General features: G+C 43.1%; 2 protein-coding genes across 4 annotated transcripts in view; one reads left to right on the top strand and one right to left on the bottom strand.

Annotated features, from left to right (window-relative positions):
- TSPAN3 (tetraspanin 3) overlaps window positions 1–24255 on the bottom strand; it is a 939276-nt gene that overhangs the window by 311713 nt on the left and 603308 nt on the right. The window lies entirely within an intron of this gene.
- UBE2Q2 (ubiquitin conjugating enzyme E2 Q2) overlaps window positions 1–24255 on the top strand; it is a 42876-nt gene that overhangs the window by 12003 nt on the left and 6618 nt on the right. For 2 of the 3 annotated variants that reach the window (XM_083698396.1, XM_083698397.1), the window contains exons 2-9: window positions 2731–2835; window positions 7114–7218; window positions 8073–8129; window positions 9030–9167; window positions 9560–9644; window positions 17859–17919; window positions 19611–19701; window positions 19945–20003. In XM_083698396.1, coding sequence (XP_083554522.1) covers window positions 2731–2835; window positions 7114–7218; window positions 8073–8129; window positions 9030–9167; window positions 9560–9644; window positions 17859–17919; window positions 19611–19701; window positions 19945–20003 — 701 coding nt within the window. Of the gene's footprint in view, window positions 1–2727; window positions 2836–7113; window positions 7219–8072; window positions 8130–9029; window positions 9168–9559; window positions 9645–17858; window positions 17920–19610; window positions 19702–19944; window positions 20004–24255 lie in introns of all 3 variants that reach the window. The other variant, XM_083698395.1, reaches the window with a different exon arrangement.

Raw genomic sequence — 24255 nt, 5'->3', positions numbered from 1 at the left:
CCTGAACCCCCACTAGAGGGATTCTGGTTATTCAGTATTCCTTTCACTTTCAACCCAAAAGCCAAGTTAATTTGTTTCAGTTCTTCTTTATTTTCAGCGATTTGTAACTATATTGTATCTAATGTAACCAGCAAGAACATCAGAAACAAAGTTCTCTATTTTTTCCAACTTTGACAGCTAACTTGACAGCTGTCAAAATCTTCTATATCTCCTCAGCAGGCTCCTCTCGCGGATCACTCCCGGTCCCGGGATGGGTGGCACTTTAACTCAAAAAATTAGCTCTCATCCTCCAGCACAATTACTTATACTATCAATCCGTGCAATTAATAGCTTTTATCCAATAAAGAAAAGGCTCTTCTCTCGACCTTAGTTGTCAAATCCTTGCTTTAAATTGTATACAATGGGGGGAGACGGACTTTCTTTTTGCACCTCCCCCGCTCGTACCAAATCCAAGAAAGTTTTTAGTCCAATTTCCCAATTACTCACGGGTTGTTGTTTTTAGATTTAGTCCCAATTTTCAGAAGAAGAAGTCAGCGCTCTCCGTCGAATGGCATGCGGCTTTGCTCGGCAGGGGAAGCAGAAGACTCACAGCACAGCACTGCATCGCTCCCCGTCCCCCGCTCCGTAGCCTTTAAAAAGGCTCCTTCGCGGGTTGGGGGCGCAAACGGTGCCCGCCGAGTCACCAGGTCCACGGGCTTCCGCGCCCGTGGTTTTTGGGGGTCCCCGCGTTGCCGGCGCGGCAGGACCTGACCCCTGTCGAGCAGATTCCCTCCGGAGCTTGGAGGGAATCCGCCATTCGGCTATGGCGCCAACCCGGAAGTAAGAGTTGCATTATAAATGAGGGTGAGCCTGGATTGTCTCTTGAATGTGGTACAAAGCCAAGCTGCTTTGCTTTTTTTATGAGCAAACAAATCTTATTTTAGGTTTTCCTTGATTCTTTTCTTTTAGCATTAGGCCTGACATCTCATTTAGGAAGAGTGTGTGTATGTCTGAGATGACATACTTTTCTGATTGGAATGAGGGTTGTTTTTGAGTTCCTTCAAGATAGGTTAGTCCCATATATTTTTAGCCACGCTTAACCTGTTCAGTTTTTATATAATTACTTACTGGAGTAATTAGTGGCTCAAGTATGGATTCTCCTCCAACAAATTCTGTCTCTCCAGTGAAGTCTTATGTATGGAGAGTATTAATTAGCATTGGGGAGGGTGAGGAAAGAACAAGAGGGAGCTAATTATGCCTGAAAACTTCATCTGAAATGGAAAGAAGTGTTATATTACTTATTCCTATAAGAAATTTGCTGCTGTGAAAGTATCCACATTCTGTGTTACCTTAGAAAAACCCTGTTAGGCTGAGGGGACAGTGTTTGGCCCAAGGCCCTTTGGGGAGCTTCATGGCTATCCAGTGATATGTTTCCATATCCATATCCATATATCCATATCCAGTGGATGTTTCCAGCATCCAAACCTTGCACCAGCCCTGCCCTGCTCTGGGATTCCTCATTCATTTATTAGTGCCATTTCTGAGCATAGGCTTGTAAATAACCACTCTAATTGGGATGGGATGAGACCTTGGAGGAGGAGCTCCGAATGGAATGCGTAGTCTCATTTCAAGTTGGAGTCAGCCCCCTTCAAGCTGGATCTGGGATTCACTCCCTATCTCTGCTGCTGCTCTGCTTTCTTTTACAGACCCTCCCCTCCCCTGCTGGAGGGAAAAGGCTTCACCTTGGGGAAGTAGGCAAGAAGCGGTAGAGGGCTCACTTTGACACAGTTCTGAGTAGTGTACCAGCCAGAAGACAAGGAGTGAAACAGACACAATTTTCACTCTTGATCATTCTCACTAAACCATAGTTTGACTTAGCTTTATGTGCAAACTGAGCTGGAGGCAAGGCCTGTGTGGTACAGTGGTTAACAATATCAAACTAGGTTGAAATCCTCACTCTGTTCTGAAGCTCACTAGGTTACCTCAGGCCAACCTACTTCACAGAATTGTTGTGAGGCTAAAATTAGGAAGGGGTGTGTGTTCACAGTTCTTATCTCTTTGGCGGGGGATAATGATGCATGGAGCACCCATTTTCGGCTAGGACAATGGGGCTCCTGGTGTTCACTGGTATGCTCAAAAAGCCAGTGGAGGGGTTGCACATCTCAAATTGGCCAGACGCAAACTGCTTCCTGCTGACTAGCAGGAACACTTACCTTCTGATTTTGGCCACAAATTACTACGATATGTAGGCAGGCAATTTTCCACACACACACACACCCTTGGCTAGTGGCTCATGTGAGCATAATTTGTACAACTGTCTTAGTGACCCTTTCCTAGAAGAAAGTGGTGTACCCTCAGAAAAAGAAGGAAAAGTTGAGGTGGTGGTTGAAGAAGTTGGTGCTTTTTCTCTTCAGGCAATTAGTTAAATCTTCATAGCCAAGTGTGCTCCCTGCTTTGGAAAACAGTTGCCCACTCTACATAACTGACTTTCTGTGTCTGTCTGGAGTTGAGATGGGGAGCTGCAGAGGTCTGCTTTATTGGTTTTTTAAAAAGCATTCTTTCTCTCACCTTGATAATGGGACATACTTTATATTTTAACAAGTGCAGTTCTCCAGAAGCTTTGAAATATGAATGTGTAGTTCAGGCATATTTATTTATTTATTTATTTATTTATTTATTTATTTATTTATTTATTTATTTATTTATTTATTTATTTATTTATTTATTTATTTATTTATTTATTTAAAGCAGGAGTCTTATCCCTCTTCATCGCCAATATGGTTCGTGGACTCAGATGACCCCAACTTAACTTCAGTATTGGAGCGTTTAGATGATATTAAAAAGAGCAATACTCTGGTAAGTGATCACCTGTCCTCCTTTGCTTAATCTGGCATTTTGTTATAAACTAGGTATTAGGTCAGAATCCCACAGCCATGCCATTGTTTGGTGGTGCCTTTTTTGTTTTAAGCAAAAATATTGCTTGTGGTTTCACATGTAGCACTCCTTCACCAGCTGGCCATCTAAAAAGATTTGATCTAGAATAGTGTCTCTTTCAGTTTGCAGAAACTATTTAGTCACAGTAAAGGCTCATGCAGGGTAGCTACCACAAATGTTTTAGCAATTGCAAAAAGCAGAAGCCAGAAAACAAGTGTGCTTTGCGTGGAGAGGGGGGCATGTTATAAATAACAAAATTGTCCACTTGTATGGGAAAAAGCAGGTGGGATTGTTTATGCTTTCCTGTCAAAAATAATTTCTAGATATTGTGACAGTACGTCTTAACACATAGTGCCAAAACTGAAACTAGCGCTGCCTCTTTTCTTATCATAGCTGGCTGTATTATGACTTCCAAGCAGGAGAAGAAGAGCTTCAGATTGTGATTCTTTCATGCTGCTTTCTCTGACCCAGTTCCCTCCAGTTGTTGTGGGACTGCAGCTCTCATTGGCCCCAGCTAGCATGACCACGGAGGGCATCAGGTTGGGAAAGGCTTCTTCAAGAAATCATAGTGGTTTCTCGTATTTAGTTTTAAAGCTACCCTGCCTTCACCTGTGACCAAAGCAGAGGGCTGAAGTCCTACTGGGCTTTCCAACGTATGTATTTCTACCACCAATTCTTGAAATCAAATTGGGGGTGTTAACCAAGGGGCAATTCATAATATGCACTACTGGGAAAGAATATTTCTTCCTAGCCTAAATTCTTGGCTTGTGGGACTGCCGTCTTCTGGATGGGTGGTGTACACATGCAAAGCCCAAGCAGCCATGATTTGATGCTACAGTCACAAAAATCTTAACCATGGGAATTCTGGAGCAGCAGTAGGATAGTAGAGCATCTGGAAACAGGTGTTGCTGCTGCTTCCCTTATTTGGCTGCTTTTAGGAAGGAGACAGTTGTCCTGTTCAGGTTGTCTTCTGATGCTTTGGATTAGTGTTCTGGTTGATATCATTTACACTTGCCTGTTGGTGAGAGAGAGTGTAAGAGTCTAAGCAGAGCTGGCAGTGTGTTGGAGTTGATCACAAGTTATAATAAAAAGAAGTATAGCAATAATAGCATTCCAGAAAGAATGTTATAACTGGAAAATCTATTAAATGATTTTTAGTATTTATTGGCAAACCCCTTCATGATTTAATTTTGTTCCAACACATCAAGAAGGCTCTCCAGCTGCTCTTGAGCATAGATTCTGTTTTCCTGGAGTCTCTTGTAATGAGCAATGTTTACCATTCTCAGGGTTTGCCAAGCACTGTGAAGCCAGTTAAGCTGAAAACATTTGAGACACATCCTGCTTCATAGTATCCTGAATTGTCTATAGATCCACAGCAACATAGTAGTACCAAATGTTACTCTCGCTCTTACTCTGCACTACTGGAGTTAAAACACTTTTGGTTAAACATTTTCCAGTCTGTAACTGCTTCATACTGCATCTTAAATCTGAACTGTGGACTATTGATAAGTGTAGCATGTTTTAGACCAATGCATACAGTATTGTGTAGGACATCTAATGCTGATGTGTAGATGTGACATCAGAGTTCATGTGTCCATTGCCAGGCAGGCGGGATAGGCTGTTCTAAAAATGAGATGTTGGGGCATCTGCTTAAGTTTCTTCATGCATATTTTGAATAAGAATAGATTACAAAGATGAAAGGGTCTGGACTAGACTCATTCTGTTAGGCTTTGCAGCTTCAGATGAGTTGGAAAGAGTCCTGATGCAGTAGCAAGCTCATCTGGAAAGTTGTGTTTTCAGAAACAGTTCCAAGAAAGATAACTGTAACATTTTGGCACTATTATCCCAGATTCGCCTTGTCGGACCTGTACTAGTTCTGCCTCTTTCAAGGCTGCCTGGGAGGTAGCTGGTTCTAAATAGGAGCAAGCGACACTGTTCATTCCTATCCATGAGTGCATTATGCTTTCTGCATCCAACAATTCTATGCTTGTTTCCTAGCCTGTGGCTTCACCTGCTGCTTAATAGCATCCCACAACAGAGCCACATTTCCTGGTTATCTGAGGTTGCTGGGCAGGGAAGGATGTGACCAACTTTCTACGACATGAGTTTGTAGCTCAAACTGGGGCCTTAGCTAGTTTTGCTTCTGTAAGCCAAGCATGTTACCTTCCCAAGCAAGTGTTGGTAGAGGCCCTGCCTTGACCTAGAGATCCAGAAGCTTTAATTCTCCCTCCTCCGTCTGCCATGCTCTGCATACTGTCGTACCTTGGAAGTCGAATGGAATACGTTCTGGAAGTCCATTTGACTTCCAAAACATTTGAAAACCAAATCACGGCTTCGCCAATCAGAAGCCATGGAAGCCCCTTCAAACGTTCAGGTTCGAAAAGGACATTCGCAAACCGGAACAATCATTTCTGGGTTTGCAGCATTCAGGAGCCAAAACGTCCAAGTTTCAGGGGGTTTGACAACCAAGGTGCAACTGTACTCAAATTTAATTAATTTGCCCGCTAGTATCCTATGCTATAGTTAAAATCTACTGTTTGGGTTGCAGAAGCCAGTGCCTTCTGTTGGTTGCTTAAGCATTTAACAGTAGCTGGTCATTATTTCTCCACAGTAAAAATGAGGAGTTGAAACCTGCTCACTCTTATTTAAAAAGGAGCTTCAGGTGCTTGGGAAAACAGTGGCACTGCACGACGAAGCCAGACTTGACATGGGGTCTTATGGATGCCACTAAATCTGCCTTGTTGTTTAATCGGCTAATCCTAAAGAAGTCTGAAAAACCTTGAAAGTAAATCATACTTGATACAGTGGGATAGAACTATCTAGTAAGCATGCTTAGGGTTGCAGCTTTAACATTCATAAAGAATTATACAGTAAGTGCTGTACATTTTGCCCAAACAAAAATCTGCAAATTGGTCTAATAGATCTTTCATTGACACTTCCACGCTGAATGTTCCATTCCTAAACCTGTCTTTGAATGGGGGGGTATTTAAAGGGAAACAGCATTTTGCAGGCTAAAAATAGTATCCTATGGGCTCTGAGCAGGGTGTCAAGATGCAAAACACTGATGTATTGCCGGAGATCCATAGGTGGTCACAGGTGGTCATGTTATTCCCAGCTCTTAATCTGTGCTACCATAGGTGCAAAACTCAGGTTACATGTAGCTTATTGGGAGACAAAATTCTGTCTGTTTTGGGCTGCCGCCAGCAAATGGACCCTCTCCTCTTGCCCTTAACGCTTGATAAAAAATAGGATTTATGTGTATGTGGTAAAGGTAAAAGCACTTAAGGCCAAGATGAATAGGTGCTTTAAGTGTGTGTGTGTAAAAGTGGTAATTTTCATAGGGCTGGAAGGAAGTGCAATTGCCAGGCCAAGGCAGAATGCTCTGCAGAGCAGGACACCTGATCCGGGCAGCAAAGGGCTGGAGTAAGCAAGGTGTTCCATTTCCAGGGTCTTGCAGGACAGGTGGGTCCGGATGGCACAAACAACAGAGAAAATTTATTCCTGGTACCAAATATTCTGTCAGACACTGAATTTCTTTAAATTTATTTCTGTAAACAAACTAGATGTTTGTTAGTTGAAGCATATGGCTAATGATTCTGTCTGTTGCGGTGCATTTAAGACTAGGGCTGGGTGATGTTTGGTTTTCAACATCATGATATATCAGCAGCTGAATACTGAAATATGCTGATATATCACGATGTCTGCAAATCCATTGCCTTGAGTCCTACCCTCCAAAGCAGGAGAAAACAAGCATGCTCCCTCTTCCTTATGACAGTCCTTGAGATATTTGAAGATAGCTAACATATCTCCTCTCAGTCTCCTGTGTGTATGGAACTCTGATACATCATGGAGAGAAGGGTTCAAGCGAATCCTTGTCTCTGATGTGCACACTTCAATGCTCAGGGTATGTGCTTTCAATTGAGCAGTTCCTCCAGGTGGTGCTGGCAGGTCAAGAGGACCGTCCTGCGTGCCCTCCCAGAATAGCTGGATAGATACAAGATGGAAGCTGTTGCTTTATTAATCTGAGTACCAGGAAATCTAAGACTTAACAACTTATAGCCTTTGTATATTATAGGGTTTATTATAGTCATTTGTTTAAGAGGTGGGTATCCTCTTTGTTGGGCACAGGATTCAGGGCACAGCACGGCAAACTTTCATTCAAATAAAACATTAGAACAAGCCATTTTACTTGTTTTGTAGCTTCTCCAACAATTGAAACGATTGATATGCGACCTCTGCAGACTATATAATCTTCCTCAGCATCCTGATGTTGAAATGTTAGATCAACCATTGCCGACCGGCCAGGTAAATCCTAATGTTCCTCTGACTCACAGGTGCTAATGGGTCTGCTTGATGTTTGGGCTGTGGGCACAGATTGTTGAACCTCCATTAAGCATGCTGCTGACCAGACATAGGAGTGCAACATGGGTTATTTTTTGTGGTGTGTAAAGATGACTAATTCACAAATCATTTCCATGCAGAGCAAGTGGTACTCATTGTCTTGTTAAGGAAAACAACATTCCTCATTGTTTGAGATGAGTATTGTGTTTATCTTTGTGATGGAACAAAGCAGGGTAGGCTTATAAAGAACTTTCAGGTTCTGCTGCTTAGTCAGTTCCAATGAGGGCGAAGCTTTCCTGTCTTCTTGTTCCTCCCTTACATGCAAGATGCTTACTCTCCTCCAGCTTTAAGAAGTTCACTGTGGCCTTCATAGCGCTGCCTCATTGAGAATTTAATCTCTCGCCACTAGACACCTCTCTGTTTCTAATGTTTTTTCCAAAACTGATAGTTCTTTATCAAAATGCAGTCAGTGTGTGCTTATGTTTGCATCTTTGTGTGTGCTTCTTTATAGCTCATAAGCTCAATTCCTATTTTCAGTAATGGTGTTTAGCATTTGTAACATGCTTTTGAGTGTTCAAAACATATCATGTGCATTATCTTGTAAACCCTACGGGACGAAACCTCCCTGAAAAGTAAGTGAGTGTTGTTATTGGGAATGGGATGCTCAAGCTAGCATGTGTTGTGGCCATCTAGTGATATTATAGCAGAGGTCGAATTTAAACTTACTCAGCCTCTTGGCCGCTAGCATACTTTTTCTTTTCTTTCTTTTTTAAACTGAAAGTGATAGTAACAAAGAATCTGATTTTGTTATGCTCCAGAATGGAACAACGGAAGAGGTTACATCAGAAGAAGAGGAGGAGGAAGATATGGGTGAAGTATGTGTGTGTGCGCATCTGTGCACGCACGTCTGTGCATGCACGCACATGCTTTCCTTGTAGTAGTAGTAATAATAATAATAATAATAATAATAATAATAATAATAATAAATTTATTATTTATATCCTGCCCATCTGGCTGGGTTTTCCCAGCCATTCTGGGCTGCTCCCAATCGAATATTAAAAACACAATACAGCATTAAACATTAAAAACTTCCCTAAACATGGCTGCCTTCAGATGTCTTTTAAAAGTAGGATAGTTGCTTATTTCCTTGACAACTGTTGGGAAGGTGTTCCACAGAGCAGGCGCCACTACTGAGAAGGCCCTCTGCCTGGTTCCCTGCAACCTCACTTCTCACGGTGAGGGAACCAGCAGAAGGCCCTCGGAGCTGGACCTCAGTGTCTTTGTTATTCTTATTCTGGCTTCTATCATTCTTGAATCTGTCTAGGGAAGGAGGAGTGGAAACCATGGGGAATCAATTGAAGATCTGCCTTCCTAAAGTTCAATAACCCTTTTGTGTGCAATCCTTATCCCACCCAAACAGCATTGTGTGTATCTGTCTGACTGCCAGGGGCCTTGCAGTAGAGCTTCCATTCGCTCCTATGCACTCTCCTCCCTGTGTGCATATTCCTGAGATAACTGGGTTCAAAGCTTGTGCTTCCCTTTCACCTGATCCAATAGTGCACATTTAGGGCAGGGTGAGAGAAACAGCCATGAAGTCTCAATTGCTTTTGTAAGCATTTTGCCAATGAGATACACCCGCATTTTTGCCCTTGCTTGTGTTCTCCCCCATCCCTGCCCTGTATGAGAAACCCTGACTGATGCAAAGCACTAAGGCACATGAATTTTGCTTTTGTTGGCTTGTTCTTCTTAAGTAGTATAGTAATTTTGTCTTGCAGGATATTGATCTGGATCATTATGATATGAAGGAGGAAGAACCTGTTGATGGAAAGAAGACAGAGGATGATGGCATTGAGAAAGAGAACCTGGCAATCCTAGAAAAAATCCGAAAGAGTCAAAGGCAAGACCACCTAAATGTAAGAGGCAATTAAACAAATAAGAGCATGCTGTAGAATGCATACAGCATTTCATTTTCTGCACCGTTTCTTGCAGGAATATATGTACTTTTAGCACACTTCCGTAAATTTCATAGCTATATTGGGAGTTATAAGGTTACAGTCTCTCCATGCTTTCTGTGTATGCACTTATTTTGCTTATACATATAGAAAGAATTTAAATCACTTTACCAAAAATGTACTTTTTTTTCTACCTTCCAACTTGTTAAATATTTAAAATTAGTGTCCTAAATGATTGTGCCAATTTTGCAATATTGATCATTGGTAACCTTCTTTTAAACAGCCTTTTAATGGCCCTGGTACTGTTCTTTTAAGAGTTTTATCAAATCAATCTAATCTTAACTTATTTTTAGGGTGCAGTCTCTGGGTCTGTCCAGGCTTCAGATCGACTTATGAAAGAACTCAGGGATATATATAGGTCGCAGAGTTACAAGTCAGGTAAGTATCTGCATCTTTTATGAGCAAAATCATAACGTTCTATTCTGATCAGGGCTACAATATGCAAAATTAAGGCTGCAATCCTATATAATGTATGGCAGGGGTGGCCATTGTGGTGCCTTCTAGATGTTTTTGCCATGCTGTTGGGAGTTGGAGTCCAAAACATCTGGAGGGTGTCAGGGTGGCTGCACTTGATGTATAGTATACTTGCTTGTGCTGAACTATCTGGGACATAGCTATGAGTAGACATGCATAGATTTCCATTGTAAATGTGCCCAAATCTGAAACTGAGTAAGTGGCTTGGTTTGTCCTCTTTCCTAGTGTCTGCGCTATCAGATTCTGAGCTATTCCTCTGTTGCACTCAGTTCAGCATTCATACTTTTAAGAATATTTTTTTAATGAAATTATAAACATTGTGCACTTTATCAAAGTGTCTCAGGTGAAATACTAAACAACCATCAAACAGTTTGAAATCAGTGTTAAGTAAAGAAAGCACAAATGCCCTCAAATTTCACAGTCCCGTCCACCAGTCACAGGACTCCCTCTCTGAATCAAAAATCAATTGCAAATTCCCACACAGAAAGAAAGTGTGGGAAACCCCAGCTTTTATCTGAAGAGTGTAGTATCTAGTCTGTCTCAGTATTTGCTTACAAATGGCCTGGCCTTGAAAATGCTTTTCCTGAGAAAACCATTCTCTCTCTCAAATCACAGTTGACCGTTTACTCTCCCAGCTTACCAGAAAGTCCTTGTGTTGCATTCCTAGTATGTACTCCACATTCTGCAGGTCTAAATCACCAGTTGATTTCCTCCACTTCTCATGGCTGCTGCGTATTTTTAAAGACAGCACTCCCTAACTTTGCGTATGAGGGGGTGAAGGCTGAAATTTTCTGCCATTGCGCGCGCTCTCTCTCTCTCCTTAACACGGAGCTAAAACCTTGTCCAAAGACTACAGCATGATCCTTCCAACATAATACAACGAGTTGTGCAGAATCCTTCAGTTCCCTATGTTTATTAGCATATATGAAACTGGCATGCTCCAGGGCTTTTGCCCTATGTTCTCTTGAGAAAAATTGTGCATTAACTTGGTAAACAAATGCTTGTAGATTTTCTCCTGTAGATCAGCACAGCCAGCCAATTATCTGACTGTCCTCTTCATTCTGTACGTAGTTCAGTTCCTGAAATAGCACAGTAGAGGAGTAAGACATTGTTTGAGCTGCCTCCATACTGAGTTTTAAGGCTTTTTTCCAGTAGTGATTTTTTCACAAGGTCAGGCTGTGTCTAGGAGCCTCAGTGGCATTCAGAAATATCACAAGGGTTCCCAGAGGCTGTCAAAAATTGGCCTTGACTTTTGCGCTTCTATGAGAGTTTGAATTGGGTGGCTACCTTAACTTATAAAAAGGGTAGCTAGATTTTTTAAAATTTTATCCAGACATCTTTACTGAAAGTTCAAAAAGTACATACTTATATGTGCACTAAACATGATGAGACATAAATAAAAGAGAGAAAAAGAGAAACAGCCCCCGCGTAGAAGGGAAAATCAAGGGGGGAGGGGAGGAAACCCAAAATTATACTTTACAAAGTTGTTATTGTACTCCACCAGATCTTAACCTATTACACTATTTGTAAGAATGGATTCCAAATATCATTGAATTTGTCCATAGCAAGTCTGTGTTTATATGCAAGTTGTTCTTATGTTGCGATTTTGTATAAGTCTTCAATCCAATCGTAGAAGGGAGCTGCATTTTTATTTTTCCAATTCTTCAGTATCCGTCTTTTTGCTGTGGTCAGGGCATGGAGAGTCCACTCATATTGTCCTTTTGTAGGGTTCCATGTGCTTGAAAATGTAAGGTTGTTCCATACAGTTCTGTTGATGGTTACAGTTACCTTCTGCCAAAAATATGTCAGTATAGGACAATGAAACAACATGTTTTAGAGAAGTATTATCCCTATTGCATTTCCAACAGTTAGATACCTTAGATAGCCCAAAAAGGGTGGCCATAATAACTGGAAAGTGCAGCCCACTGAAGATACGGAAGGAAGGAGAGGCTTTTGTAGAGTAATACTTGGATTTATTGAATTGAGCTTTGAGTCTTCTTAATGGATATTGACAAAAAGGTAATTTAAATTAATTGCGCACATTTAAAAAAAATTACTCTTTGAAATATGATTTGTGTTTGTAGGTGGCTTTAATTTCTTATATTAGATTCGAACACTTGTGCTAAGGTTTTATTAACAAGAGATATGAAATGGGAGTAGAAGAGTGGGGGGAAAGGTTGCTATAACTTATATAATGGCATTGCTTTCAGGGATTATACGTCTCTGCGGGATTTAGAAACTTAAAAACCCTTTAAAATTAAGAATTTTTTTAATAAGCCTTAAAAGGAGCCAGGATTTTCCCGAGGGTCCCTGCCTGTCATAAAATCATGGAATTGTAAAGTTGGAAATAACCCCAAGGGTCATCTAGTCTAACCCCCTGCAATGCAGGAATCTCAACTAAAGCATCCATGACAGATGACCATCCAGCCTCTGCTTTAAAAGTTCTAAGGAAAGAGTCACTACCTTCCAAGTGAGTCCTGTTCCACTGCTGAATGTTCTTCCTGATGTTGAGTTGGAATCCCCTTTCTTGTAACTTGAAGCCATTGGTTCGGGTCCCACCCTCCAGAGGAGGAGAAAACAGGCCATGGGATAGCCCTTGAGTTATTTAAAGATGGCTATCAGATCTCCTCTCCCTCTCCTCCATTCCAGGCCAAACATGCCCACTTCCCTCAACCTTTCCACATGGTTTCCAGACCCTTGATCATCTTGGTTGCCCTCCGCTGCACACATTAAAGCTTGCCAATAGTATTCCTAATTTGTGGCGCCCAAAATTGAACATAGTATTCCAGGTGTGGTCTGGCCAAGGCAGGATAGAGTGGTATTATTACTTCCCTTGATTGGGACACTATACTAGTGTTGATGCAGCCTAGAATAGCATTAGCTTTTTTTGCTGCTGCATCATACTGTTGACTCATGTTAAGTTTGTGGTTCACTAAGGCACCTAGATCCTTTTCATGTGTACTAGCCGGGTACCCCCCATCTTACATTGTGCAGCTGGTCCTTCCTGTCTAAGTGTGGAACCTGACATTTGTGCCTATTCAAATTTATTTTGTTAGTTTGGGCCCAGTTCTCCAATTTGTTAAGGTCATATTGAATCCCAGTTCTGCCTTCTGCAGCATTCTGTCATAGAAGTTGTTCAAATTTTGCATTAATAAGGGTGAGACCTGTTTTATGGAAGCAAGCCTGGTATGATAGTTGTGACTGGTAAGAACATTCTAGGCAGGGCTGGAGGATATCAAGTGCTTCATTGGTGTGGCATCTCAAAACCGGAAACATGTCTAGCCCTTCAGCCTGGCACAAGGGGCAGCTGAAGTATAAAAGGGCTATGTGATTGGAGGAACAGACATTCCATGGGAAACTCAGGATGCCATGGATACATGTGCAAAGCCCCCCAAGGCAGCAAAAGTTTTGGATCACTGGATGGTTCTCAGTAGATGGAGAAGGGTTTTGGGTTTTTTACTCCTAGCTGTTTGACAACAGCAAGAACACATGGTTGCTCCCTCACCCCTTCATTCTGTTGAAATGAAGGCAGCTTGGGAGAAACCCAGGAGTGGGTTTTTGTGTGGCAGGACTGTGAGTTTATTCATCCCAGTGCATTATGGGACACAGGAGGCAAATGCCGCAGTTCCTTGCGCAATATTTTGCACCTGACTTTGCCCACTTGCTGTTTCTGCATGTGATTCTAGATGATGATCCTCTTAGGATTATTAAAAAACAAACTGGTCGATCCCACAAGTCTGGTTCAGGTAGGGATGTTGAAAGGTAGTCTCTCTAGTTTTTGACTTTAATGTGTCTAGCTCTGGAATAAAGACTATCCAAATGCATTGCATCTGCTTTTAATAAGGCTTGCATGGTACTTGTGCTTCCTGGGGTGTTCCTGGTTTCATTTCATGTCTGGGGAATTACCTATCTGTGCTAGAAAAGAACGCATCCTTAAGATGCGGCATTCTTAATCAGTGCCAGGGTGTTTGCTATCTATAGATATAAGCTCTTGACACACAGTTAGCTAGTAATCCCGAGGTAGTGTTGTGTTGTATTTGCTCTTACGAAAGGCCCCCATATGAACTGGTGCACCTTCGAATAGAAGTGGCTTGAGAGTGGAGATTCTATCAGCTGTGCATTTTGGATCCATTCCATTCGGGATTCAGGCCTCACCATGGGACTGAAACTGCCTTGGTCGCGCTGGTTGATGATCTCTGGCGGGCTAGGGACAAAGGTGAGAGCTGTTTCCTAGTTCTGTTGGATCTCTCAGCGGCCTTTGACACCATCGACCATAACATCCTTCTGGGCCGTCTAGAGGGGCTGGGAGCTGGGGGCACTGTCATACAGTGGTTCCGCTCCTTCCTCCTGGGCCGTGTCCAGAAAGTGGTGGTGGGGGGTGAGTGTTCAGACCCCTGGGCTCTCACTTGTGGGGTGCCTCAGGGTTCTGTCCTCTCTCCCATGCTTTTTAATATTTATATGAAGCTGCTGGGAGAGATCATCAGGGGGTTTGGACTGGGTGTTCATCAGTATGCAGATGACACCCAGCTCTACCTCTCCTTTAAATCAGAACCAGTGAAGGCGGTGAAGGTCCTGTGTGAGTGCCTGGAGGCAGTTGGAGGTTGGATGGCGGCTAACAGATTGAGGTTGAATCCTGACAAGACAGAAGTACTGTTTTTGGGGGACAGGAGGCGGGCTGGTGTGGAGGATTCCCTGGTCCTGAATGGGGTAACTGTGCCCCTGAAGGACCAGGTGCGCAGCCTGGGAGTCATTTTGGACTCACAGCTGTCCAAGGAGGCGCAGGTTAACTCTGTGTCCAGGGCAGCTGTCTACCAGCTCCACCTGGTACGCAGGCTAAGACCCTACCTCCCCGCGGACTGTCTCGCCAGAGTGGTGCATGCTCTAGTTATCTCACGCTTGGACTACTGCAACGCGCTCTACGTGGGGCTACCTTTGAAGGTGACCCGGAAACTGCAATTAATCCAGAATGCGGCAGCTAGACTGGTGACTGGGAGTGGCCGCCGGGACCACATGAACACCGGTTCTGAGAGATCTGCATTGGCTCCCAGTACGTTTCCGAGCACGATTCAAAGTGTTGGTGCTGACCTTTAAAGCCCTAAACGGCCTCGGTCCTGTATACCTGAAGGAGCGTCTCCACCCCCATCGTTCAGCCCGGACACTGAGATCCCTCATTACGAGAAGTGAGGCTACAGGGAACCAGACAGAGGGCCTTCTCGGTAGTGGCACCCGCCCTGTGGAACGCCCTCCCATCAGATGTCAAAGAGATAAAGAATTACCTGACATTCAGAAGAAATCTTAAGGCAGCCCTGTTCACGGAAGTTTTTAATATGTAATGCTGTACTGTTTTTAACACTGATTGGGAGCCGCCCAGAGTGGCTGGGAAAACTCAGCCAGATGGGCGGGGTATAAATAATAAATTATTATTATTATTATTATTATTATTATTATTATTATTATTATTATTATTATTATTATTTTGACAGTATCCAGCTGCTTCATTTTCAGATGGCAGTCGTGAGCTGAGCACCGACACTGGAGATAACAGTGAAATATTCACAAAATGGAAGGATTCTTGTTTTTAGGGGCCTGGCCAGCCTAATTAAAAATACAGGAGTGCTTCTGGCATCCCACCTCCACTAAAGTTCCCAATTCATTTTCCCACTTTGACCACAAATCCGCTCTTCCCTCTATAGCTGAGATGGGGAACCTGTGTCCCTCCAGATATAGTTTGGGGCTGATGGGAATTGGGAGCCCAACATCAGCTGGAGGGCCACTGAATCCCCATCCCTGCTCTAGAGCGCCTAGGTGAGTGTGAAAAGGTAGATGTAAACATTCTTTCAAGTTCAAAAGATGGCAGCCCAGGAAGACAACCCACAAACAAGGGAGTTGTCTGCTGATCATTTGCATGGTGGACCATTATATGTATGGACTGGTGGTTCGGCTGCCTGGCCCTTAATCCTATGCCTGCCCTTTGAATTAATTTGTTGTTTATTTGCTTAAAATTTGGAACATTAATAAAAATCAGTTGAGGGGAAAATGCCATGCCTGTTCAAGGAGGCCTACTGCAGTCATTTGTTTGGGTAGGTGTGGGATGAACCAGTGCAATCTTACATAGACAAAATTCTTCATTTCTTTAAATAATCTTTCAACCACTTGATGCCTCTGCAACTCTGTTTCCTTTAATCCTTAACCAGTTGTTATGGGAAACTTAGTTTTACAGAAACTCCCTTCCCAAACTCGTCTCCTCACCCCAAGTGTAATATTGTGTTCAACTAAGGCCAACAGAATCTGAGATCAGAAAAGGCAGCTTACAACTGTAAGGCATGATGGCACTGGCAAGAACTGCAAGTGCTACTCCTGAATCACTGCCTTCTTCTATGCATTTGTAACCCGTTCTTCACTAAAGGAACCTAGCAGCCCCTTGCTCTGGGTATCTCCCTCTTGGACCCCTGCAATGTGCTCTACGTGGGGCTACCTTTGAAGGTGACCCGGAAACTTCAGCTAATCCAGAATGTGGCAGCTAGACTGGTGATGGAGCGGCCACCAAGACCACATAACATCGGTCTTGAAAGACCTACTTTGGCTCCCAATACTTTTCTGAGAACAATTCAAAGTGTTGGTACTGACCTTGAAAGCCCTAAACTCTCGGCCCAGTATCCCTGAAGGAGCGACTCCACCCCCATTGTTCTACCCGGACACTGAGGTCCAGCTCTGAGGGCCTTCTGGTGGTTCCCTCACCGTGAGAAGTGAGGTTACAGGGAACCAGGCAGAGGGCCTTCTCAGTAGTGGTGCCAGCCCTTTGGAACACCATCAGATGTCTTCTAAAAGTCAGATAGTTACTTCCTTGACATCTGAAGGCAGCCCTGTTCAGGGAGGTTTTTAATGTTTGATGTTTTATTGTGCTTTTAATTCTGTTGGGAGCTGTCCAGAGTGGCTGGGAAACCCAGCCAGATGGGCGGGGTATTATTTATTTATCTGTTTGTTTATTTATACCCCCGCCCTTCTGGCTGGGTTTCCCCAGCCACTCTGAACGGCTCCCAGATATTACTATTATTGCTTGAGCAGGCAGAGAGAGGCCTGCCTACTTTTCGCAGCATAATCGCAACTCGTTCTGCTAAGACCCCACTTTTTATTATTTGTAAGTCATTTTAAACTTACTAGGAGAGTTGCCTCTAGAGAGAACATCTCTCCAGGACTTTCTTCTTTAGTTGGGGCTGGCAACATAGACTGTTTGGCACTGGAAAGACTGCATAAACCGGCTAAAATTTGTAGCTTCTATTAATACAAATGCAGGAAAGAAACTGAATGGGATTTTCCTGGCCTTTTTATTTGCTTTATCTTCTCTTCCACATATTTGTGTGTGGCATTTTGAAAGCCACAGAATTCACTCGTTTTAAAAATACATTCTTGGGGATTTTCTATATGCTTATTTGCCTGATTCAGTGGCAGGTGCTGCCCCAGGAACCTCAGCTGATGTGTCTGCTGCGCAGACCAGCTGGGAGAAGGCGCAGTCGTTCAATATGTGCACAGTTGCTGCCGTTAGAGTGTTGCTGTTATTATTTTGCTGAAGGTGCAAGTAGAATGAATCAATAAGCTCTTTCCCTGAGACATTCTCTACAAGCTGTTCTTTCCTGCAGCAGGAGGTTTCCCTGGTGTGAATTTCTGCTGCAAAATAGAGGAGAGTTTGTGGAGGAAAGGTGGGGAAAGAGTCATGGAAACCCTAACTTGTCGTGGAAAAAGGCTGCAAGAGGTTGTCCAGGCACATATAATTCATGGTACTGTAAATAGTGTCAAAACAGATGCTGTAGGTTTTCTGAAGCTAGGCACATGTGGAGCCAGTCAGTCTTGTAAAGGAGGGTAATAGGAGTGCCACGTAGGAGCAAGATATAATTTTGCCCTCACATACAAAGGTCGGATTGCTCTTATTTGTGAAGTTCTGCTTTCATCCAAACAGCTCTGTGCTGCTGAGGAAAAGAGAGGGCCTTGCTCATTCAGAACTCAGCATCTCTTTGCATTCAACCTTTGTGGAGTTCCAGATTGCTATCTTGGGTTTGGGTGTGGGTGTGTTTTCTAGTAACAACGGAAGCAAGCAACCCTTTTCATTTCCATTTTCTGCAGGGATTTATTCAGTGGAACTTGTAAATGACAGCCTATATGACTGGCATGTAAAACTTCTAAGGTAAGTTCCCTTTTCCCCACGCCAACACTGTGCTAAATCAGTGAGTGGTTTTGCTATTGATGGATAGCTGGGTTGGTGGATGAAGGTGCATGATGATAATCATTTGATGTCCGCACCTAGGAAAGTTGTATACTATGTTGCAGATTAGAATATTTGCTTAAGGTTAGGGTTGTCACTCTAGACTTTTTTGTAGATCTAATTGGCTAGGTCACTTGATTAGCCAGTGCATCTCTTTTCAAAAACAGACTTTTAAGTGCTTATAAAACTGCAGAGGGCTGATACTCTTGCAGGAGAGGCATTCCTTCCTGTGTAAAGTAAATCAGTCCCCATTGTGGCACAGTGTACAGTATGGTACCTTTAATTCTCAAATTTAATTAGTTCCGAAAGTCTGTTCCAAAACGTTTTACAATCTAACAAGATAATTGATCCATAAAATGAAAGCAATAATCAATGTTCTGTACTATAAAATAAATAAGACAGTATTGTAGATGATAAAAATTATTTTTTTTCCCTTGCCTGCACTGGTGATAGTCATTGGGGGGGGGGGCTTTTATCCATTTCCACAGTCACACAATCAATCATGAAATGAAATGAAATGAAAAACACAGTCACAAAAATGAAAAAGCCACACAAACAAAAAAGCTAAAAATAGCAAAAACAAAAGCCCCAAATATGACCTCAGAACACTGCAATCAGAAACAGAAGGCTTTAATTTTGATAGGGGCGGGCCTTAAATTAGCTGCTCAAGGATACAAACAGAAGGAAAAAAGCCTTTATTACGATGGGGGGGGGGACAACTTAAATTTGCTGCGCAAGGGTAAAACGGGATGAAAAAAACCTTAATTACTATGCGGAGGACTCAAATTAGCTGCGCAACAGTGAAAACAGAAGCTCAGGAGCATGTTCGGCTTCTGGGGCAAAGTTCAAAAACCGGAACACCTACTTCCGAGTTTGCGGCATTCAAGTTCTGAGTTGTTCGGGAACTAAGCTGTTTGAAAACTGAGGTACCACTGTATATTGTCTAAACCTTGTTTTTATTCATACAAGAGGTGCTAAACAAGACGCAGCAGCCCTGAATGCTGCATGTCATCTATTCTTCTCATCACCCAAAAAGCCCTTCCTCCTCCCCAAGGCTACAAACTGTTCCTTATACATTTCAATAAATACATAAGGAGTATTTCAAACTGCTTGCTATTTATCTAACAGGTTTATAAACTGTTCTCAAGAAAGAATTCTTCCAAAAACAGTTTAAAAAATACGCACCAAAACATAAAGAAAATAAAAATTTTAAACTGTTTAATTCACATCCATCTTTAAGAATGCAAAGCCTAGAGACTTGGTGGGCATTTTTTTAATCAAATCATACATTCTTTGAGATTCCTGTGAAACAGAGAGTCTTGGGATATGGAATCTGTTCCTCAAGACTCCTAAATCTGCAGCTGATGTGCAGGAATATTCCCTATTCTCTGATGACTTCAGCATTGCCCTCCAGAGAAACACTTGCCTGCAGCCAGGATGTTCATTAGGACCCTTAACTGCAGGTGAGCCACACCCTGTAAACAGCTGGCTTTTCGTTCTGAAGGAAATGCTTCACTCAGCATGGCATGGCCTAGTTGTTTGTGAAAGGTAGTGACAACCACTCAGAACTGAGCGACTCACTCCTTCTGCTTTTCCTCATTCTCCATTGGTAGGGTTGATCCTGACAGCCCTTTGCATAGTGATCTTCAAGTCTTAAAAGAAAAAGAAGGTGTAGAATATATTTTGCTCAACTTCTCTTTTAAGGTAAGAGGAAAATAGTATCCAGTGTGAAAAAAAATTCATTGCTATGTAAATCCAAAGCAAATAGTTAACGAGAATTATGTTCTTTAATTTTATTGAGTCTACTTTGAGTAGAACTTGGTTGGATACAATCCCATATTGCAAATAAAAATAATTAAAATATAGGACTTCAGAATGATGTATTTGCAACAGGGCATCAAATTTAGAAAGGTTTTGACTTTTGGATTTACTTTTTTTTGTTCTTAGGATAACTTTCCCTTTGATCCTCCATTTGTGAGAGTGGTCTCTCCTGTGCTCACTGGCGGGTAGGTGTTGGGTTTTTTTAACACATACAAACAAACATAGTGTTTTGCAAGAATGCGCGCGCACACACACACACACACACACACACACACAGTGTTTCTTAAGAATAAATCACAAAGCTGTTACATTAACATTTGGGGAGTTATGTTTTAGCGCATGGTTCTGTGGCCACCTGATGTTGAACTGGAAGTCTTATGCAGTGCAAACATCTGTCATAGACAGCAGTGACCTAGGAGGTTTCCTAACTTGGCTCTACCAGGATAAGTGTTCTTATTAGAATCATAGCGTTGGAAGGGACCATGAGGGTCATCTAGTCTAACCCCACAACTGTGCACATTCTTGGGCAGGAAGACAAGCATGGTACAGCTGTTGCAGGTCACCTTGCCATCCATGTCTCTTGGTCCTATGTACCCCATGAGACAGCACCCCAACCTCCCCCTCAAAACACCCCTGTTTACAAGTCCTGGTCATGAGCTCCCAGAGACTGCAATCAACTAACTAGGACTGTTGTTTTAATGGAATTTCTGTATTTCCACCCTGCAAATGCATTCAAGGCAGCTTATAAATATCCTGAAACAGCAGTTGTACAGCAATATCAAATCTAGATAATTTAAAACAGCAATACCAAAAAAAGAACACCAGGAGCACCAGAAAAACTAAAGCCAGGCTGCCTATGAGCAGTTATTCAATCAGGTGGCACTGAGGGCAACAATAAAAACCATTTGGGAGGGAGTTTTACAGTTGGGAGTTCAACCCTAGGAAAGCCACTTGCCTCTCTTCCAAGGGCGGAGTAAAACATACAGGACCTCCAGTGACTGACTCTCCTGCCAGGCTGGTTCATGTAGGAAAAAGCAACCCATAAGGTACCCAGTCGGGACCAGGTTACTTTAAGTCACCTCACTTGCCTGCAATGAGGAGAAGAAGATGAGGCTGACTTACATTAATGTCTCTTTTAAAATGTGTTGCTTATACACCAGCCCTCTTCTCTCCAGAGTTTTAATTAATGTTCCCTTGCTGTGCTTGTGCCTTTTGAGAGGCTGGAGCGGGTGTTGAGCACATTCTCCCTTTTTTGCAGCAGCCATAGGCCATAGCCATAGGCTCATACTACTTGTGGTGTAACAAGAGTTGTGCTAGATCAGACCAAAGGCCTGTCTTGTCAAGCCTCTTTTTTTCCCAGTGGCCATGCAGTTGCTTCTGAAAAGCTTGCAAACAAGACATGAGGGCAGTGGCTCTCTCATGCTGTAGGTATTCTGAGGCATCTAGGCATCATGATTTGTATTCAGATTACCTTCGTCCCCTTCTAAAGGCATATTAGATAGTAGCCATCACCACATTGTGCAGCAGCCAGTTCAAGAGCTGTAACTGTGGTGTGTGGTTTTGTCTATCCTAACGCTCCCAGCAGTTAGCTTCTTTGGCTGCTCCACCTTCTAGTGTTAGGTGAGAAAGTGGTGAACTTCTCTCTGTCCTGGGAGACCCCACACTCAAATCCCCTGTAGCCTTGAAGCTCGTTGGGTGACACTCACGCTGCAAACCCACTGGTGAAATTGGCAGGATAAAACGGGTGGGGGCAGGGACAGGGAGAGACCATGTTTGTGACACTGGTCTTCTTGTGGGGAGGTCAGCATAAAGTAACAGACCAACCACTTTGCCGCCAGTGAAGCTGACAAGAATTCACCCCTATAAGGACTATGCCACTTCATAAACCGAGGGCGGAGGGGAATTGAGTTGCAAGCTCATGCACTTCTACTGTGTCAAGCCCTGTGCCTTTGGAAAGCTAGCATGTCCATTAATCTCCTTTGCAGAAGGCATTTGCATGGGGCGGCTGAGGGCATGCAAACATGAGATCTCCATACTTGCTTTCTCAAATGGCACAGTGCCAGGAGCAGTGTTGGCCTTGATATTTCTTCATCTTTAATGGTGGGCTAGCTAAGGCCATGGTACAGCCTGTACCAGTTCTGTAGTCTTTTTGTCACTGGATCTCCGTTGCAAGTACTCAGTGTCATAGAGCCTTGGGACTTTCCTTGTCCAGCAAGCTATGCATCTTTGCATGATCCCCCATCCCCATTTCAACATCATGGAGCTCTAGGAATCAAAAGGAGCTGCCTTTGGGTCTTCTGCACCTTCCCACAGACTTGTTGGGAATAGTAGAGGGAGGGCAGAGTTCCAGCTGAACTCTGTTGGCTGAGAAACTGTGTGAGGCCGACCTCTCCAAAGCCACCAGCTGATAGGGGGATGTGTGGGTATGAGAAGAGCAGCAGTGGTTCCCACGGCTGTGTGAGAAGAGTTGCTATCAAAGCAAAGCTCCGTGTTTGTTTGACATTTAAAGGTTTTGGAGAATGGTGGCACCAGACTTTAGTGATGATGCCCCTTTGCCCAAGGAAGGAATCCAGCAATTGGCTGGAAGAATAAAACTTAAAGCCCCCAATCTCTCGATTGCTACTTTCATACACAAGCTTGGCAGAAATGGTTTGTTTTGCATTGTTGTCCATATCAGTTCTGATGCGCGTGCCAAGAGTTGACAGCTTTATCGCTCAGGTGCACAAATTCAGTTCCCACGCGTTGTGACCTGTCCCCGCTCCTGCCTTGTCTTGCCTCCTACTGGAAACCTTGGATACTGTTCTGAGTGCAGCATGACTGTCAGTTGCCTGTAAGGACCACCTGGAGTTGGTTTTTGTCTTGCTTCCTTCCAACTTTGGTTCATACCTCCCAGCCGGCTGACTCTGAGAGAAGGTTTGCCCCCTTCCCCCACATTCACACATGACACTGAACATAATGAGCCCAGTCTTCACTGCAGTTGCTAAAGCAGAGGCACAATGATGGATGTTTTGGTGACCAGTTTCTCTGGTCACAAAGATGCCAAAAGCACAGCCGTGTCACCTGAAAAAATTCAAGCATGATTTAAACTCTGACTTGGTTCAGACATGGCTTCCTGTTATGTGAATGAGCTGCAGTGACCCTCAGTCTCACAATCCCACTGCCTCCTTTTTCTGCTGGGAGGAGATCAGAAGCTTCTGAAAGTCTGAAACCATGGTTTTGAGCCTGGACTGTCCTCCATATCCAGAGTTTAAACAAACCAGTTTTGCAAAATCTGATATACAGTGGTACCTCGGGTTAAGAACTTACTTCGTTCTGGAGGTCTGTTCTTAACCTGAAACTGTTCTTAACCTGAGGTACCACTTTAGCTAATGAGGCCTCCCTCCGCTGCCACACTGCGATTTCTGTTCTCATCCTGAAGCAAAGTTCTTAACACGAGGTACTATTTCTGGGTTAGTGGAGTCTGTAACCTGAAGCGCCTGTAACCCGAGGTACCACTGTAAAGAGAAATGGAGGTTTGCTTAAAAGTGGAACAGCTGCTTCTGATACTTCAGCCACAAAAGGGGGGGTCTTGGCGACCTGTACTTACCTTTCATGTGAATGGACTCCTCTTCAACAATATCCAGTTTTAAGCAAAAACTGGTACCTCGGGTTTCTCTTTACAGTGGTACCTCGGGTTACAGATGCTTCAGGTTACAGACTCCGCTAACCCAGAAATATTACCTTGGGTTAAGAACTTTGCTTTCAGGTTGCCAATGAAAGAAGAAATGTTTGTATTCATTTTATGTTTCCGCTTATGTGCTTATTTATGTTAATATTTTCTTACATTATCTGTTGTCAGTACTTAATTGAAAGCCTCAATAAACACACACACACACATTTTAAGGGGGACTAAGCTCTAGATTTGTTCGCATGATGGGAAGCCATGGTTTCCTCTTGCATCTGAACTGGGCCGCCATTTAGTAAAGTGGCTTTCTTTGTGGGCCGTTTGCATACATTTTGTAACTGGTGGTAGTGGCCAGCTGGGGGAAGGGTTGATCTGATAGCACTTCCACTCTTGACTCTCTGACATGTATAACTTCAGAATAAATCATGTGAGAGATTAACCAAAGACGACTGTGCTAATTTTCTACTCCAGTTGGAGGGAAGTGAACAAAGGTTAAAAGTGGTGATTGTTTTTAAATGTTTCCTTTGTTGTATTTTATAAACCGCTGACAAAGAGAACAGCAAAGTGTAACGGTAATAAAATGCACTAAAATGAGGACTGGATTGTTGTCAGAACAGTGATATCAAAACAGTGAATGCGCAGTGATTATGCACAGTTGACTAACTCTTTCAGCTACATCAGGGCTGATTATAGAGCTGATGCCAAAGGGGATAGCTTGGATGCCAGGGCCTGGCCCAAGGCATTTTGGCACCTGAGGCAAACCACAAAATGGC

Source organism: Podarcis gaigeae (genome assembly GCF_964106915.1).
Source record: "Podarcis gaigeae genome assembly, chromosome: 9".
In the NCBI taxonomy this organism is placed as follows: Eukaryota; Metazoa; Chordata; class Lepidosauria; order Squamata; family Lacertidae; genus Podarcis; species Podarcis gaigeae.
The sequence above is the reverse complement of the archived record's forward strand: the minus strand, read 5'-3'. Positions and strand labels throughout refer to the sequence as shown.